This window comes from Macrotis lagotis, chromosome 1 (genome assembly GCF_037893015.1).
Source record: "Macrotis lagotis isolate mMagLag1 chromosome 1, bilby.v1.9.chrom.fasta, whole genome shotgun sequence".
In the NCBI taxonomy this organism is placed as follows: Eukaryota; Metazoa; Chordata; class Mammalia; order Peramelemorphia; family Peramelidae; genus Macrotis; species Macrotis lagotis.
The window spans coordinates 842,883,769-842,902,229 of record NC_133658.1 but is presented as its reverse complement, the minus strand read 5'-3'; the positions used below and the strand labels follow the sequence as shown (position 1 = coordinate 842,902,229).

Below are 18,461 nucleotides of genomic sequence, written 5' to 3'. Positions count from 1 at the left end.
GAACCAACAGCCAACCAATACATCTGTTCTCATTACACATGTATTAAGTAGAACTCTAAAATACATCACAAAATTTTGTATAATTTTTACCTCAAAATCTAAAAATCTCATGATCTGTGGGGAACTCTTGTCCTTTCGATCCTTTAATTTTCTACTATTGTATACAACAAAGCTTACCATCTGAGGAAGCTGATTCAAGCCAATGACTATTATTATTCATTTATGTACCTCTGAATTTGGGTCAGTATTACAGTGGATGTTTCATAAGGGAAAGAAAGGCTTTTGTCTCCTTCATTGCAAATATTTTAGAATATTCTCTTGATTAGTACATTGGTATTCATTCATTGTAACAGAGTAGGAGTAATGAATTTTGCATAACTAAATAATTTTTTACCATGCTTACTCCAACCTTCAAAAGTCTTTTCTCTAAATTTCTCTTTCTTTGCTCTCTGAAATCTGGATCTCAATAGTTAACAATTCTTGGGCCTAGAAACCTTTCTCTCCAAATAACAATTTGATCACTCCCTCTCTTATCTGCTTGGTCTTCACTCCATAGACAATAGGGTTCATTGTGGGAGGTAGGAGCAAGTAGAGATTGGCCACAATGATGTGAATGTGGTGGGGAATAGTGTGTCCCCCAAAGCGATGGGTGAAGATAGTGAATAAAGCTGGAACATAGGTAATAACTATAGCACAAACATGAGCTGTGCATGTGCTAAAGGCTTTGTGCCGGGCATCTGCAGAGGAAAGGCTCATCACAGCCCGGAGAATCATAGTATAAGACACAGAGATGCAGCACATATCAAATACACCTATTAGCAGAGCAACCATCAGACCATAGATTGCATTGATTCTGACATTCCCACAGGAGACCTTAGCTACTGACATGTGATCACAATAGGTGTGAGGGATGATGTTTCCTTGGCAGTAAGGTAACCTTTTGGAGAGGAATGTGAAAGGCATGATGAGCATTACACCCCGCAGGAAGGTGATAAACCCAGCCTTGGCAATAACAGAATTGGTAAGGATGGTAGTATAGCGTAGAGGATAGCAAATGGCCACATAGCGGTCCAGGGCCATGAGCATGAGTACACCAGATTCCATCCCAGTCAACATATGAACAAAGAACATCTGGAACAGGCAAGCATTAAAGGAGATCTCCTTAAGGTTGAACCAGAAAATACAGAGCATATTGGGTATAGTCGTGGAGCAAAGGGTAACATCAGTGATAGCAAGTAGAGCCAAAAAGTAATACATAGGCCGGTGCAAGGATTCCTCATGATGAATTAAATAAAGGAGTCCACAATTCCCCAAAACTGCAATGAGGTACATGAAGAAGAATGGGAGGGAGATCCATACATGAGATGCTTCCATCCCAGGAACTCCATTCAGAATGAAAAATGCAGGAGTCAAGCTGGAGCTATTGGAGTTGAACATGATGGGCAAGAGGAGAGCATGTTATATTCTTCAGTGGTGGCTATTGCCTGCTCAGAAAGAGAATGGATGAATTAGTGTTGCAGGGAAATCAACTATGGATGATTGTAATGGACAAGAATGGAAAACTCTCGCAATTCTTTTCAATCAGATTATTTGTCAAGAATCACATTCAGACAATTGGGGAATTCAGATTAATTTTTGTTGCAATTTGACAAAACTCAAATCTTTTGGTGATTCAACCTTTCTTTGTGCCATTTGGATGTATCATCTTTATCAATAAGTCTCCCTTGATCAAGCACTGAATAAAATCCAAGGCATTGCTCAATTCAATCCATTTATATCTCCGATCTCCAGTCTAAACTAAATTATCTTACCTTCTATTTGCCAGATTGATAACAAGCCATCTTCCTGCTTGGGCAAAGTAATATGAAGTTCACACAAATAAAAATAATATATATATATATATATATATATATATATATATATATATATATACACACACACACATATTTATTTGAGTGGAGAATAGATTCCATACTCTATCATATCTATGGGGCAACACCATGAGCTCTCTCTGAACTAATTATTGGAGTCATCTGTGAAGTAAAGGGAGATACATTAGATTTGTGTGGACTTAGGGAAGCATGTAAATTCTCCAGATAGCACTTTCCTTATCTTGTAAAATGATGAGGTTAGATGACTTCTAAGTCCCTTATAGCTCTAAATCTATATTCTCAATTGTGATTCAAAGAGTTTGATCTACAATGGTTGGAATAAAAAAAATCATGAATTGAAAGAAATACTTTCAATAAATAAGTACAAGAAAGACTAAACTCAAAACTCTTATTGATAAATATTCCATTATCTTCCATTTTTTTTAGAGTTTTTCTATCAATTGTCTATATTCCATCAAAATGGAATTTTGTGTCATTTGCTGGAAGATACAAATTTTATATATTAATAGCCTCTGGTTTTCATGTTTTACATTTAATAATTTTTCATGTTAGTAAGAACATTCACATGAATATAAGAAGGGAAAAACTTATGCCTTTTCCCTATGATTCTACCTAGATTCAAAGAAAGAATATAAATGACATTTGGAGAGTTCTGTTTACTTCTTAAGACTAAGAAAGGAGAGATTTAGTATAAGGGTAAATGTGACAAGAAATTAATTTTATGGTTATTTTTTTCCATGTTCAAAAAAGCATATAGGGGAATGATAGCTATTATTAAATTATAGTATCACATATAGAGGTCATATAGATCAACTGTTAGAACCTGGTCATATAATTCCAATAGTTTGTTTTTTTTCTGTTCTATTACATACATACATACATACATAAGCACACATACACAGATATATCTCTTAGACATAACCAGATATCCTAATTGTTTTACTTGCAAGATCCACTTTAAAAATCACTTTTTGTTATAATCTCCTATCTTTCCATTCATGTCATCAAATCAAATAAGGCTAATAATAGACAAATAAGCAATTCTGCAAGGTGTTGAACTTTAAAAAAAGAGTTTATGGGGAGGCTAGGTGGCGCAGTGCATAGAGCACCGGCCCTGGAGTCAGGAGGACCTGAGTTCAAATCTGGCCTCAGACACTTAATAATTAGCTGTGTGGCCTTGGGCAAGCCACTTAACCCCACTACCTTACAAAAAAACCTTAAAAAAGAGTTTATATGCTATCATGAAAGTCTCTATATACAACTAGAAGTATATTCAGGGGCAGTTATATGGCACAGTGGATAGAGCATTGGCCCTGGAGTCAGGAGGACCTGAGTTCAAATATGACCTCAGATACTTAATAACTGCCTAGCTGTGTGACTGTGGGCAAGTCACTTAATCCCATTGCCTTAAATAAAAAATAAAATAGAAGTATATTCAATTTAAGTATAAATATAATACAATATGATTTGAAGAAGTCAGAAGTAGCTGGGAAGATTAAGAAAGACCTCACATAGATGTTTACTGAACTGAGTTTTAAAAGAAAGTAGGGATTCTAGGGGGTAACTAGGTGGTACAGTGAATAGAGCACCAGTCCTAGAGTCAGGAAGACCTGAGTTCAAATACAGCCTCAGACATTTAACAATTACCTAGCTGTGTGACCTTGGACAACTCACTTAACCCCATTACTTTGCCAAGAAAAAGTAAGGATTCTGAGAGGCATAGGAGAGATGTAGTGGATAGCTACATGCAACTATGAGATAATAAAGTATGAGAAAAGTGAAAAGGAGGGATTCAGGAAAAATATTATGAGAAATTTTAGGAAGAAAAGAACACTTTTATCTGGAAGTACAAAAAAGAATTCAAAAGGAGATGTCTTTTGAGCTAGACTTCACAGGATGGAAAGGGATCCATCTGATAGAAATGTAGAAGAGTCCAGGTTTAGTGGACAACTTGAATAAAGACACAACAATTATACAGGACAGGATGAGAGCAGAGAATAGAGTAGTTTGCCTGAAACAGGGAATATACAAAGGGATTCCAAATTAGGCTAGTCGGCTTGGTAGAAGAAAATTGTGGTGGACCTTCAATTCTAGGATTACTATTTATGCATTGCATAGTAAACAATATTCAGCCACTGTTTTCTTTCCTTTGAGGAGAGAAACCTGGTCATAGCAGTTCATTTTTGAAGATTATATGGGCAGCAGTGTATATAATAAAATCAGTCAATGAGATCACTGAGGAACCTATTAAAATTATCAAAGACAAAATAGATAAGGTATTGAATTAAAGTTCTTGTTGAGTTGTTTTGGTTCACTCCTTGTGATCCCATTTGGGGTCTTCTTGGCAAGGATATTGGAGTAGTTTGTCTTTTCTTTCTCCGGATCATTTCACAGATGAGGAAACTGAAACAAACAGGGATGAGTTACTTGCCCAGGGTCCCATAACTAATACATGTGTTAGGCCAGATTTAAACTCAGATATTCCTGACTCCAGGTCCAGCACTCTATCCATTGAACCACCTTGCTGTCATAGTAGAAGCAACAACTACCCTCTCATTGGCACATAAAATGGGATGTTTTTAATTCTAGATTTTTAATCCTCCTTGACTTGTTTGATTATTTTGACACCTGACTAAACCCTTCTTTTCTTATCCATGTTTCTTTTTAGAATCACTACATTCTAATCTCTCTGTTCACTTTCTTTATCTCCTCTGATGGTTTTTAGTCTTCTTCCCAGGTATGTAGTGATGATTAATGTTTTTTTGAGGAAAGATATTGAGACAGATAATTATCAAGCAGTCTTTAACATGATAGATATCCCTTGTCTTCCTAAGGTATGTATTAAGTATAAAAGAGAACTATCATAAATTGTATACTGTGAGGTAAATTTTTATTATTATTACAAAAATCATTAATCTAAACCTAAAAGAAATAAAAAAGAGGCATGCTTCATATGCACAAAACTATATTATTGTACTATTTGTGGTATCAAAGAATTTGAAGGTGAACTTCTGTTTATGGGAATTGCTCAGTAAATTGTGGATTATTAATATAATGAGAAATCCTGTGTCAAAAGAAATGATATATATGAAAACCTATATAAACTTGGGGAAGTTTATATAACCTAATGGAAAGAGGAAAGTAGAACAAAGAAAATATTCTATCCAATGAAAATAATCATGAAACAACTTTGAAAGCTATCAGAATTCTGATCAGTTCAGGGACTGTTATTAACTTCAGATGACTATTACTAAAACAAACCATAGTGAGAGAAAGTATCCTTTGATAAATATGGCTAAGATGTTGGTTTGGCTTCTTCTACTTATTTGCACTTCTTTATAATAAGAGAATATTTGAGTGAAGGGTGGCACATTGAGTTCTGTATTCAGTTAAGTTAGGAGTTTAAGTTTAAAATGATTTTCAATACTTAATGATTTTTTTCATTAAACACTGGACTCAATTACACACTTAATTAGAGTTGCCCATTGCTATGTATGTTCAAGTATTGTGAGAATGTGACTCATTTTTATTTATGCAGTTGCATCTCTTTGCCTTTACATAACTTACAATGTACCAAATAAAAGAATTAGCAGGAAAAAAAAAAGTCAAAGTGACACAGCTAAGAAGAGGAGGAGTAACCAAAGAAAAAAATATTCTTATAAAAATAAAAAACTGGATTCATTAAAACAAGATGGTAAAAACTTTTAACTACTAAAGAACTAATAAAATAACTAATTATAAACTGATTTTGGAGGATGAAATGATGGGAACAATCCAAGAAAAGAAATGTTCTATATTAGAATTTGTGATACTGAAGATGAAGCATGTATAACAATTCCAAAAGTTCGCAAAAAAAAAATTGATAAGGATCCACAGTCTATAATTTTGCATGTCAAATTATTTCAAGAATGATGGGAATCTTCTAAGAAATAAGTTCTAAAAAGAAAACAAGTTCTTAAAAATCAGAAAAATAGTACATTTAATAGGAAAGAAAAGAAACAGTTTTCTAAAGAGAACAATGTGAATATTCATAAAAACTTTGACTAATTTAAATGAGAGTAGGTAGCTATATAGAAGACAAAAACAAGGACAGGTAATGTGGTCTGAATCCAAAAGACTGGCAAGGTCCTGTAGAGAATAGAGTTAGGAACACTGGAGATAAAAGATAAAATAAGGCTAGAAGTGGAAACAAATGATGACTACAGTAAGAAGATTAACAACTATACTTAAAACAACTGGAAAATCAAAGCAGCATAGGAAGGTTAACAGGATAAAAAGAAAGGTGAGAAGGAACTCATTTTTTTAACCCTTTCTCTTTAAAATTGTCACCAAAATTGAATAAAATAAAAAATGAGTAACAGAAAGTGGAAGCCCTAAAGTGAGTGAAACCATGGAAAGAGATTACCCTGGCTGCTTTCTATAAATTTTTCATCAATTTTCAATGTATTCTTCATATAAGATACTGAAAAAGACTGTTATTCACTAATCCATTTTCAGAGGGTTTGCTGATGTGATTTCAATAATCTTTTAAAGATAATATAAAATGGACAGAAATTATATCCTCTGCCTTAACATCGTGACTTCATTTCTTACAGTATTCTAGAAGATATTTTTAAAGGATACCTTGGAAGTATTTAAGAATAGGAAATAATGATCAAGACCATCAAGAAATCATGTTGTAAAGACTGACAGAGTGCTTTCTGTGGGGGGAAGCAAGATTGGGGGGAAAATTGTAAAACTCAAATAATATCTTTAATAAAAATAAATTAAAAAAAAGAAATCATGTTGTACTAAGATCCTTACCTTTTTTATTTGGTTGCTGGAATTATTGATCAGAATAATTCCAAAGATAAAATAAACCCAAATTACAATGTTTTATAGACTTTTACATTTTACAAAGTTTCTTTGATTAGACTAGTGGAACACCTGAAGAGAATTAAGTTAGATGATCATTTATGTTAGTGGACTGAAAGCTGGTTGAATATATGGAAGTAAAGAGTAATTATTGATGGTTTTCTGCCCCCTAAAAAGAAGGTCAGAAGTGAAATCCAGCAGAAAATTTCCTTTTTTTCTTGATACTTTAGACTTTATCACAGAATTATATAAAGAGAAAGAATTTATCAACTAGGTTGTTATAAAAATAGAAGAGACAGACATCGCCTTGAGTGAGTCAGCATGCAAATACATTTCAGAAAAATGAACTGAACCTAAGATGAAACTTGAGAGTCTTATAATGGGGTTGTAAAAATATTTTCTCAATACAATTTAATACTCTTTCACTACCACCACCATCAAAAATAATGTCTGTTCTGTGCAAAGCAAAATCCAATCATTGTATACTCAGGCTGCATTGACAGAAACATATGATCACAGATCTACAATGACAATAAAGCTCAGAGTCCCATCTCATTCTAACAGGTTAGAAAATTTCAACCCAGAGAGTTTTGGTGAAGTAACCAAAGTTACACAAATATATTAATTCTATTATAGTAGATGTCTTTGCATGGTAAACACTACTTTTATAATACTGGATATAATTATCCCAAGCTTGATAATTTGAATTCACTAGGTGGAATTAGGTACTTTCTTGTAAATGTCTAAGTCACATTGATTGTTACAGTGATTTTCAGATTCCTGAAAGGTTAATTGACAAAATCATGACAAAATCAAAAAAGGCACTTGGGCAATCACTTTCTATGCTTTTGCTCACTTATGGGTTTTAACTGCCTATTACTCATTTTTATTCAATCCTTATCCATTCTGAAAAGGTTGTCATATCTTAACCTCCATTAACTTTTAATTTCTATGAATCACAGAATTGAAAAATAAGTTCATCTCAAGGTTAGAAGAGATGTATATATAAATAAGAATCTCAATTAAAGGTCATTGATTTTTTATGTGTTATTGTTGTTAAGTCAGGTCTATCTCTTCATGACCCCATTTTCTTGGTTAAAAAATACTGCAATGGTTTTCCATTTCCTTCTCCAGCTCATTTTATAAATGAGGAAATTGAGGAAAAGAAGGTTAATAGTTCCAGCTAGTAATTGTCTGCAATCACATTTGAATTTCAGTCTGACTCCAGAACTAGTTCTCTTTCCACCAGGCAATCTAGCTGCCTGGTCATTCTTTACTGGAAGAACTCAAATGAATGAGTGACTACCTACACAGGTTATTCATTACTCTTTGGGAAAATTCTAATTCTTATGAACTTTCTATTATATGAAGCCCGAGACTATCTTCCTGCAACTATAACCCACAAGTTCTGCCCTCTAGAGCCAGGCAAAAGAAATCTATTTGCTCTTCAATATGTAAGTCATTCAAGTACTTACAGATGGAACTTACCCCAGAGTAGATAAAGACCAAATCTCTGTGCATGACTGAGAAGTTACCAAACAAAAACTTGGAGAGCTTGTAATGTCTAGAGCTCAGATTGGGGTCACTGCCTCATATCCTTCTTGTTCAGATTCCTTGGGGATTGTTCTTACAGAATGACCTCAGGTGCATGTGCCTATAGGACTCAATGCCTCAGAAGACTTTAGAGCTGCTGAGATTTAGTCTATATTTAGAATTTATCTAAGTACATTTTTAACATTTTCACCTTTTTCTTTTGAGCAAGTGAAAATAGAGTCTCATACCTAGAGAATAGGAACATTTTTAGATTTGGAAGACTAATTCAACACAGAATAAGAATTACATATAGAATAAGAGTCCTGAAAATTGCTTTTGGAGCTTCCACATGTCATTGTTGACTTATATCTAGTATGAATTCCCCAAAAAACACCAAGATGATTCTTATCATTTGATGAGTAATGATCACCTAGTCTTTGCTTGGAGATTCCTCATCAGAGGACACATGGTATTTCTTGAAGTAACCATTCTCCTTTTCTATGCCTTGAAATGTTATCCAAAATGCAGCTAGATGTCATAGTAGATAGAATACTAGACTGGTCTGGATGACAGAGTTCAAATCTGGTCTCAGGCACTAGGACTGAGATCTTGGGCTATTCACTCAACATCTATTTGACTCAGTTTCATCAATTGAAAAATAGGAGATGATAGAATCTACCTTACAAGGCTATTATGAGAATTAAATGAGCCATCATTTGTAAAGCATTTTCCTTAATTCCTAGCACAGAATAAATACTTGTTTCTTTCATTCCTTCTGCAATTGTTCACTTTCTTTGAAGACTAAATTTTGACTTTACAATGTCCACTCATTTTTTCTAATTCTGACTCCAAAGCCAAACAGAACAAATCTTATCATTTTTTGGTACAATTTATGAAATACTTGAAGGCACCTATTTTCCCCTACTACTATCTTCAGTCATCTTTTCTCCAATCTAACTGCCAGTTCATTCAATTAATACTTATAATTCCTGCATCAGTTCCTTCCCCATGTTAGTGGCTTTTTCACTATCTATATTGCTTTGCACTTGATGTTGCCCAGTTTATAGAATTCTTTTCTGAAAATTTGGAGACCAGAACTGTAGACAATTTTCAAGGTATAGGTTGATGAGTGCAAAGTATCTTCTATCTGTTACCCCACCCCATCACAACCCCAGTCTAGAAAAGTCAATTTATCTTAATGAAGTCTAACAGCACTGGCTTTTGGAGCTGCTGTATGTCATTGCTGACTCACACTACACATGCACAAAAACCCCCAAAATTTTTCAGATAAATCACTATATAATTATTTTTATTCCATATCTACTGTTTATTTCAATGATTTTCTTCAAATCGTTTTAAAGAATTTATATTTTTACTTTGAAATATCTAATAGTCTGTAATCTCTCTCATGAATGACTCTCTCATGAATAAGATTACATACACTAGTGATAATGATAGCTGGCACTATCATCAAAGTATTATCAAAGGATTTGTGACCATTTAAATGTATATGTACATATATTTAAATATATGTGGATATATATATCTATATCTATATCTATATATCAATATGCATATAGAACAGTTGCTGTTCAGTTGGTTGAGTTGTGAACAATTCTAAGTGCCTTCATTTGGGGATCATTCCAGGCATGAAGGAGAATCAGTGAAAGCTGACTGATAATGTATCTTTTTTGAGGAACAGGAAAGAGATTAATATTATTGGAGCAAAGAACATGTGAAGGGTATAAGATGTAATAATACTGTAAAGGTCTGACAAGGGGTAGGATACGGTAGGAAAAGCTTCAATTACCAAACATAGGATTTTATATTAGATTCTGGATAGATAATTGATTAGGGAGTTGACATGGTAAAACCTGTGTGGCTGCATGGGGAAATGTATTGAAATGGGCAAAGACGTGTAGCAGATTACCAAATCCGGTCTCAAACACTTAATAATTACCTAGCCTGTGTGGCCTTGGGCAAGCCACTTAACTCCATTTGCCTTGCAAAAAAAAAATAAAATAAATGTAGACAACATTAAATACTTGGAAATCTACCTCACAAAACAAACCCAGAAACTGTATGAACACAATTATGAAGCTCTCCTCACCCAAATAAAGTCAGATCTAAATAACTGAAAAAATGGCAAGTGCTCATGGATAGGTTGAGCTAATATAATAATAACAATTCTACCTATATTAAATTACTTATTCAGTGCCTTACCAATCAAACTACCAACTAACTACTGTACTGAGCTAGAAAAAATAGTAACAAAATTCATCTAGAGCACCAAAAGTGCAAGAATAGCAAGGAAACTGATGGAGGGAAAAATATAAAGGAAGGTGGCCTAGCTCTATTAGATCTAAAGCTATACAATAAAGTGGCAGTCATCAAAAGTGCCTAGTATTGGTTAAGATATAGAGTAATGGATCAGTGGATTAGGATTGAATCAACAGAAACTGCAGTAAATGACTACAGCAATCTACTATTTGACAAACCCCAAGACACCAGCCTCTGGGAAAAGAACTCACTATTTGACAAAAATTGTTGGGAAAACTGGAAAATAGTATGACAGAAACTAGGCATAGATCCACATCTTATACCCGATACAAAAATAAGGTCAAAATGGGTACAAGATTTAGACCTAAAGGACAATACCATAGATAAATTAATAGATCATGAAATACTCTATCAGATCTATTGAAAGGGGAAATAAGAAATAGAGCAAATTATAAACTGAAAATGAATGATTTTGACAATATTAAATTAAAAAGGTTTTGCACTAATAAAATCAATGCTGCCAAAATTACAAGAAAAAGCAGAAAGCTGGGAAACAATCTTCACAATCAAGAGTTCTGAGAAAAGTCTTATTTCCAAAGTATATAGAGAATTGCATCAAATTTATAAGATCACAAGTCATTCCCCAATTGATAAATGGTCAAAGGATATGAACAGTTTTCAAATGAGGAAATTTAAGCTATATATAATCATATGAAAAAATGCTCCAAATCACTATTGATTAGAGAAATGCAACAATGAGATATTATGTTACACCTATTAGATTAGCCCAGATGAGTAAAAGGGAAAATGATCAATGTTGGAGCGTTTGTGGGAGGATTGGGACATTGATACATTGCTAGTGGAATTGTGCATGGATCCAACCTTTCTGGAGAGCAATATGCAACTATGCCCAAAGAATAAAGCTGTTCATATCCTTTGACCCAGCAATTCCAATTCTAGGACTTTTTCCATAAGCAATTGTAAAAAAATGGGGAAAGTCCTACATATTGCAAAATATTCATAGTAGCTCTTTTTTGTAGTGGCAAAGAATTAGAAATTGAGGGGATGCCCTTCAATTGGTGAATGGCTAAACAAGTTATGTAATATGAATACTATGGAATATTATCATTCTATAAGAAATCATAAATGGTCAGACTCTAGAGAAACATGTAATGACTTATGGGATCTGATGCTGTGCGAGAGGAGTAGAGCCAAGAGAACAATGATACACATCAATATTATTAGGAGATGAATAACCTTGATAAAAGTAATTTCTCTCACCAGTCTAGAGATCTAGGACAACCATATTTGATTGGTTATGGATTATATTATCCCGAACTAAAGGAAGAAAAACAAAACAAAACACACAGGGAAAAAAACAACCCTTCTGAATCTGATGAACACTTAATAAAAATTATTTCTTATGTATCTCTTTCCCTTAATCCTAATTCCTCATGTTGAAAATTACTAATTTGAAAATATGTTTAACAAAATATGTATATAAAATGCTAACCTGACTATTCCTTGCTGAGGGAGGAAGGTGGAAAGGGAGAGTGGGGGGAAATTTTGTAACTTGGAAATATGCCTGTACACATGGCTGAAAATTAATTAATTAATTAATTTAAAATAAAAGTTTAGGGGCATCTAGGTGGCTCAGTGGATAGAGCACCAGCCCTGGAGTCAGGAGGATCTAAATTCAAATTTGGCCTCAGACACTTGATAATTGCCTAGCTGTGTGACCTCAGGCAAGTCACTTGACCCCTTTGCCTTAAATAAATAAAATTAAAAAATAAAGAGTTTATGTAAATGAAAGATAGTGTTATGAGGTCATGAGCTGCATAAGTCTTTAATAGCAGGTAACAATTGCTGCTTCTGTTTCCAACTCCATTCCTCCCAAGAATTACCTGCCATGTCTGATAGTCCTGGCCTACTCTAGCTTTAAATTCAACAAGAAATATGAGTTTGTTCTCTTTTGCTACATTGATGAAGGAATTAGCAATAGATGATGGCATAGCATTTTCCTATAAGTGGCAATCTCATTATCGTGAGACAGTCGTTCATTCCATTTGGTAGGAGTTCAAGCTTGTTGACTAGATAAGTTTTGATTGCAAAACCTTCCCCAGATTCATGGTGCTCCTCTTCACTGTGGCTACTCCAAAAACCATGTATCCAGTTCTAACTTTAATATGCAGGCCTTCATTTGTCAGCCTTTTCTCACTCAGGGCTACTATTTGAATACTTGTTGAGGTCTCTTACAAAAAGAGCTGTTCATCTTTAGATCTTGTTGCCTATGACTGTGGGCACATACCATAACTGATTGTTAGTAGAATCTTCTCTGAAGAAATTTTTGCGTAATTTTTTTGTTTCAACTGAAGGATGGGGTCCCCACCTGCTGCAGTCATCAGGTCTGAGTTGTACATGCAGACAATTTTGTGGTTACTTTTTCTAGCCTCTTCCTCACACCAAGAGATGAGCAATGTGATTCCCAAAAGGGCTGCCCAGTCACCCAGGGGGCTGCCAAATCCCATTGCTACTTTCAGTGGGGAAATGAACCTATGACCTGTGCCACCTGTGTGAAGGTGTGTGACTACAGCTACCAATGCATCTTCTCCTGCTGCTTTATCACTTGTCTATAGTCACAGGACTTTGAGATAGGAATAGTAATGTGGAATAGGTGATGACTTTTGATTCATGCCTAAATTGGATTTAAGTGAGGCAGACTAACACAGAGTCATCAGTCTCACTCTCTCCCCAAATGATCATGGTCCAGTGGCAAGACAGAGTCAAGACAACTAGTATTGACTTTAGATGCAGTGGATAACCTTAAATTCCTCAATGCCTAACCATGTTCTATGCCTTCCACGGTATGTACTTCAGCTGGCTTCATGGCCATTGGAACAAAGTATTCTTATCTGCCCATTCCACCAGTGGAAGACATCCCATGCTTGGGTTAGATGCCCAGCCAACTCACTGATGAGTTTGAAACACCTTCAGTTACCCTCTACCCAGTTTAGGTCACCTGCTGAAATGGTTTACTGAAGTGTGACTGCTGTGAATGCTATAGCTTCTTGGAGCCACAGATAAGAATTAGGTGGCTCAGGTGGACATCAAAGGTGGAAAGCAGCCTTGAAAAGGTCTTGGCAGCCCTCACACCAAAGGTACTAATATTGCTTGAACATAACCTATACCCCAGGAATGTACTAATAAAGGACAGGCAGAACCTGACCATACCCTTTCTACATGTGAATCGATACTTTTAAAAAAATATTTCATTGCAATATGGAAGGATACATAAAGAGGAGGAGGGGAGCATTAGGGATTAATGATTCATTAGGGTCAAATCAAGGGTTAGTAATGAAGAGAAGGTGATCTTTGTTCTTTCAACAGGAGAAGAATCTGTAAGGCATGCCTGAAAAGGCAGAAAAAAGAAAGAAAAAAAGAAAATTTCCACTAATAAATGCTCCTATGGATGAAGAAAGTTGGTCAGTGAAGGGAAATGAGGACCATATACAAAATGAGACCTAGGGAATTTAATGCTTATTAAATCTATTTTTCCTACATAGGGTGAAATTTGGATGGTAACTGGTACCTGGAAGAGTAGAAGAGTATGGACACAGGAAAGAGATTTCCAGGGAAAAGGAGGAAAAACAAGAGAAGTTATAGAACACTGATGGGTTGCATACTTAAGAGACTTAGATGGAAAAGTATCCTACCATGAGTGAGTGTTCTCTGCAATAATTGGCATGAATTTATGCCCACAAAGGAATTAGCCATTCCTTGTGACTATTTCTGTTTACTGGGACTATAAAATACTGAGGTCAGGAACACTATAGACACAGGGGATTCTCATTATGCAATTTTTTTTTACCCTCAGGGAGGAAATGGGGGAAAGAAAGCATTTTCCCCCTCAATATAAACCCTTTCCCTTTTGTACAGGAAAATTACAGAGAAATCAGAGAGATGGGAACTATAGAATCCTTTCCCTGAGAAAGAAATACTCATTCTCAAGGAAGTGGGTGAGTATATTTTTAATAGTTTTCAGCAATTTAAGAGACCTCGGATTATGAAAAATAGTAACTTTAAAGAAAATAAAAAAGAGAAAAAGACAAGTAACTAAATTGAGAAACTAAGTGGTCATATCCAGAAAGGAGAGACAAGGAGCCACCCAGAATGAGGATGCTTATTAATATTTGTCTTATTATTGAGTATATCATTGAGAAAATCTAGAGGTATATATCTAGTTAATAAATGAGGAATCAGGCAGAGAAAGAGAAGAACATCCATGGAGGCTTTTGAGGTAGAATAAAGCCTTGGAAATTCTGTATAATTAAGGATATAGTGAATGACTATATATATGGAATTAAGAATATGTCCTGTGTGGGGGAGAGGAACCTCTGCTGATGGGAAGACTGAAAATATAAGTTAATGTAAGAATATAAATATAAATCTTTTCCCCCCAGGCCCACACAGTGTATGTCTCTTTCAAATACTTTCATGTTTACCAGTTGCAACTTGATTCAGGAAGGGGCTAATGCTAATCACCTAAAATTTTCTAGATATTCTAAGATACTGTACATTGGCTGTAGAGAGGAGATTATCCAGATTCGTCTTACTTCTGTCAATCTTACCTAGAAAAGGGCTAAGAATAAGGATAAAAGGAAATGCTAAAATAATGCTCCTCTTTGGTTATAGGAAAAATAAAAGGATCCAGGTTTATACTTCAGATGCATTGCTGCCCATTCAAAAGAAAAAGGTAATGAGGCCACCTTTTCTTATTACCTGGAGAAAATTACATATACTATTAATCTAATATGGGTGTTCAGAGGAAGCAAAGAACTCAACAGAGAGAGACTTTCTGTGAACTGACCAATTCCTTCTGCAATGAATGATCTTAATGTTTTCATACTGCCTTTTTGGAAAACTCCTTTCTCTCAGGAGACTCTAATTAGAGATGACTACAAAGGGAGAGAGAGTGACTGAATTCTGCTTTATAATCCTAATGAGCCCCTCACAGTTAGTAATGCCTTCTGTATGGCCCAGATTTGGAATGTCAGGATCCAATATGACTATAAAACTAAAATAAATACCTATTTATATATTGCTCTCTGTTCTCTACTAAATGATTCAGATCTTGTGGAGACTGGTGTCAAAAATTCCTTTTTCCCCTGTTGAAGAAAATGAAATCCTTTCCAGCTAAACCAGCTTTAAATTGCCCCAGTTGGACAGGATTCTGCAAAGTGGTATTTGAAGGGAGAAACTGCAGAAAAAGTATTAGGAAGAGAACAGAATCCTCCTGTTTATGACTTAAATATCTCCTGGACTATGAAAAAGTAGCTGTTGGCAAAATATTTAAAAGACACATTCCCCAAGGATGTCTTCATTCAAGGCTTAGTAGGATAGTACCTTTACTCTTCTAGATTGTAGAGAAGAGAAACACACTGGAAAGAAAAAAATTGAAAGCAACCAAAGTTTAAATATTGGCCAAGTTTCATCTTGGTTTGTAAACTGTCTAAGGAGCCTTCCTCCAATCCATGAGAATACTGAGTTGTATTTTTTTTAATCCAAACTAAAAGGATACAGTAAGCACGGAAAACAGGTTACAATCTGAGATCACACAACTTAAATCATATTTTTACCAGGAAATCTCTCAACAGAAATTCTTACATATGATTATCTGTTTTCAACTCTGTTCTTGTTGAGTGATGTAAATTCACCACCATCTGAGATAACTCACTCTGCTTGGGAAAATTCTAATGCTTAGAAAGTGGTTTTTTCCCTTATGTGGAATCAAAAACTTCCTCTTCTAGAATGAGACTTTATGTTCTTTTTTTGAATGGGTTCAAATCCTGCTCTTACTTTATATAAAACAGATTGTTCTTGATAATATGTTTGTTTCACCTTTGAAGTATTGGTTATTATTTAGATAAGACATGACAGGAAGATACTAAGGGAGGTATCTTTTGAGTGAGTAAATCAGGGAGGAAATAATACTCTTGAAACATTTTTTCTTCTCCAGACTTCAGAAATAAAAAAAAAGTGGTAATTTAAAGGACTAATCCTTGGTAAGATGTTTCATTCCAATGGCACTCAATTTCACCCACTGTTCTTCCTTTTACTTGGAATCCCAGGATTAGAAGAGATGCACATCTGGATCGGCTTTCCTTTCTGCTCTGTGTATTTGATTGCACTCTTGGGAAACCTCACTATCCTTTTTGTAATTCAGACTGAACACAAACTCCATCAGCCAATGTTCTATTTTCTAGCCATGTTGTCCACAATTGACTTAGCTTTATCCTCATGTACCATCCCCAAAATGTTGGGAATCTTCTGGTTTAACCAGAGAGAGATTAGTTTTGGGAGTTGTGTTACCCAGATGTTCTTCATTCATATGCTCTCTGCTATGGAGACTTTTGTGCTTGCGACCATGGCTTTTGATCGCTATGTTGCCATCTGCCACCCTCTTCGATATACTATGATATTAAACAACAGAGTCATTACTATCATTCTAGCAATTTTGATCCTGATTAATTTCTTTCTGCTGTTTCCAGTGGTGTTTCTCATCCTGAGACTGCCCTTCTGTGGGCACCACATCATCCCTCACACTTACTGTGAGCATATGGGCATTGCCCGATTATCTTGTTCTAGCATTAAAATTAATAATGTATTTGGCTTAGTTATTATAGCTATCACATTGGGGGAGGCAATTCTTATTGCCATCTCTTACATGAAGATACTCCATACTGTCTTTCAACTCCCATCTAAGGATGCTCAACTTAAAGCTCTCAATACCTGTGGTTCCCACATCTTTGTGATCTTATCCTTCTTTGTCCCAGCCTTCTTCTCTGTTCTCACTCATAGATTTGGACGTAATGTCCCTGGATATATCCACATCCTACTAGCTAATCTTTATGTGGTTGTACCTCCTGCCCTTAATCCTGTGATCTATGGAATCAGAACAAAACAAATACGTGACCTGGTGGTGAGACTATTTAAGAAAGCCTGTTTTTCATCAATGTGACATGAAGAAACCAATTAATGTTTTTCTTGAGTTCTATCTCAAATGAACAAATGCTGTTATTCAGAAATTTATTAAATAGAAGACGTACTCTACAGTACACATAATCTAAACATGGCATTCTAAAATTATGATTGAACAGGTAAATCTGTGAATAATGAAAGTCCAATAGAAAGGGACTATCAAAAAAACCATCAGTAAATGATTGTTTTCAATCTATTAAGCTCATCATTTTTCCCCTTTACATTTCTGTTCTTCTGATCCATATTATGACTCCCTTCATACTCTCCTATCTTCCAGGACAAGAATGACTGGTATATGATATGATGATTCCTCCATCTGACTATACAAAAGGTTGATCAAGCACTAATCGGTACAGTAGAGGTGTTCTTAATAACTTGTTTGTATATAGAAATCTTAGAAAAGTATAGTATGTTATTTGAATATTGATATCAAATGATGACTCTTAGTTACAGGGAGTAATACAGCATAATACTCCTTGTTTACTTCTCTCAGATTTGGAAAGTACCTTGAAGATGGCCTCTTCTAACCTATAAATTTATATTTATCCCTTCTGCAATATGCATTATGTATATGAAGATTCATAGTTAGAAGGATACCATGAAAGAAACTATAGAATCTAAGATTTTTTCCATCATCTGAAAATATAAAAGGGAAATCCACTCATGAAGAATGATAAGCTCTCAGAAATGACAGTTTGTGGACATAGAGGCAAATTCTTTTGATGAAGAAGAAAAGATAATACAGCTATGACACAAGAAATCCATCAAAGAAATTAGTACTAATTATTACATGGATAATAAATGGAATTTAGCATAGTCAAATAAAAAGGAATAGCATGGTCCTGTGGATTAGGAAGTTCAGTT

At 34.8% G+C, this 18,461-nt stretch overlaps 2 protein-coding genes across 2 annotated transcripts; one reads left to right on the top strand and one right to left on the bottom strand.

Annotated features, from left to right (window-relative positions):
* Nucleotides 1-486: 486 nt before the first annotated feature.
* Nucleotides 487-1,437, bottom strand: LOC141490529 (olfactory receptor 52N2). Its single transcript, XM_074190524.1, has one exon. It carries the CDS (start codon nt 1,435-1,437, stop codon nt 487-489), a length of 951 nt encoding a protein of 316 aa, XP_074046625.1.
* Nucleotides 1,438-16,626: 15,189 nt separating this feature from the next.
* Nucleotides 16,627-17,577, top strand: LOC141507940 (olfactory receptor 52E8-like). The gene has a single exon (XM_074216127.1). The coding sequence runs from the start codon at nt 16,627-16,629 to the stop codon at nt 17,575-17,577; it is 951 nt and encodes a 316-aa protein (XP_074072228.1).
* The last annotated feature ends 884 nt before the right edge of the window (nt 17,578-18,461 follow it).

Bases quoted from the DNA above. Each gene is read 5' to 3' on its own strand.
- LOC141490529 (XM_074190524.1), bottom strand. From the start codon at position 1,437: ATGTTCAACTCCAATAGCTCCAGCTTGACTCCTGCATTTTTCATTCTG.
- LOC141507940 (XM_074216127.1), top strand. From the start codon at position 16,627: ATGTTTCATTCCAATGGCACTCAATTTCACCCACTGTTCTTCCTTTTA.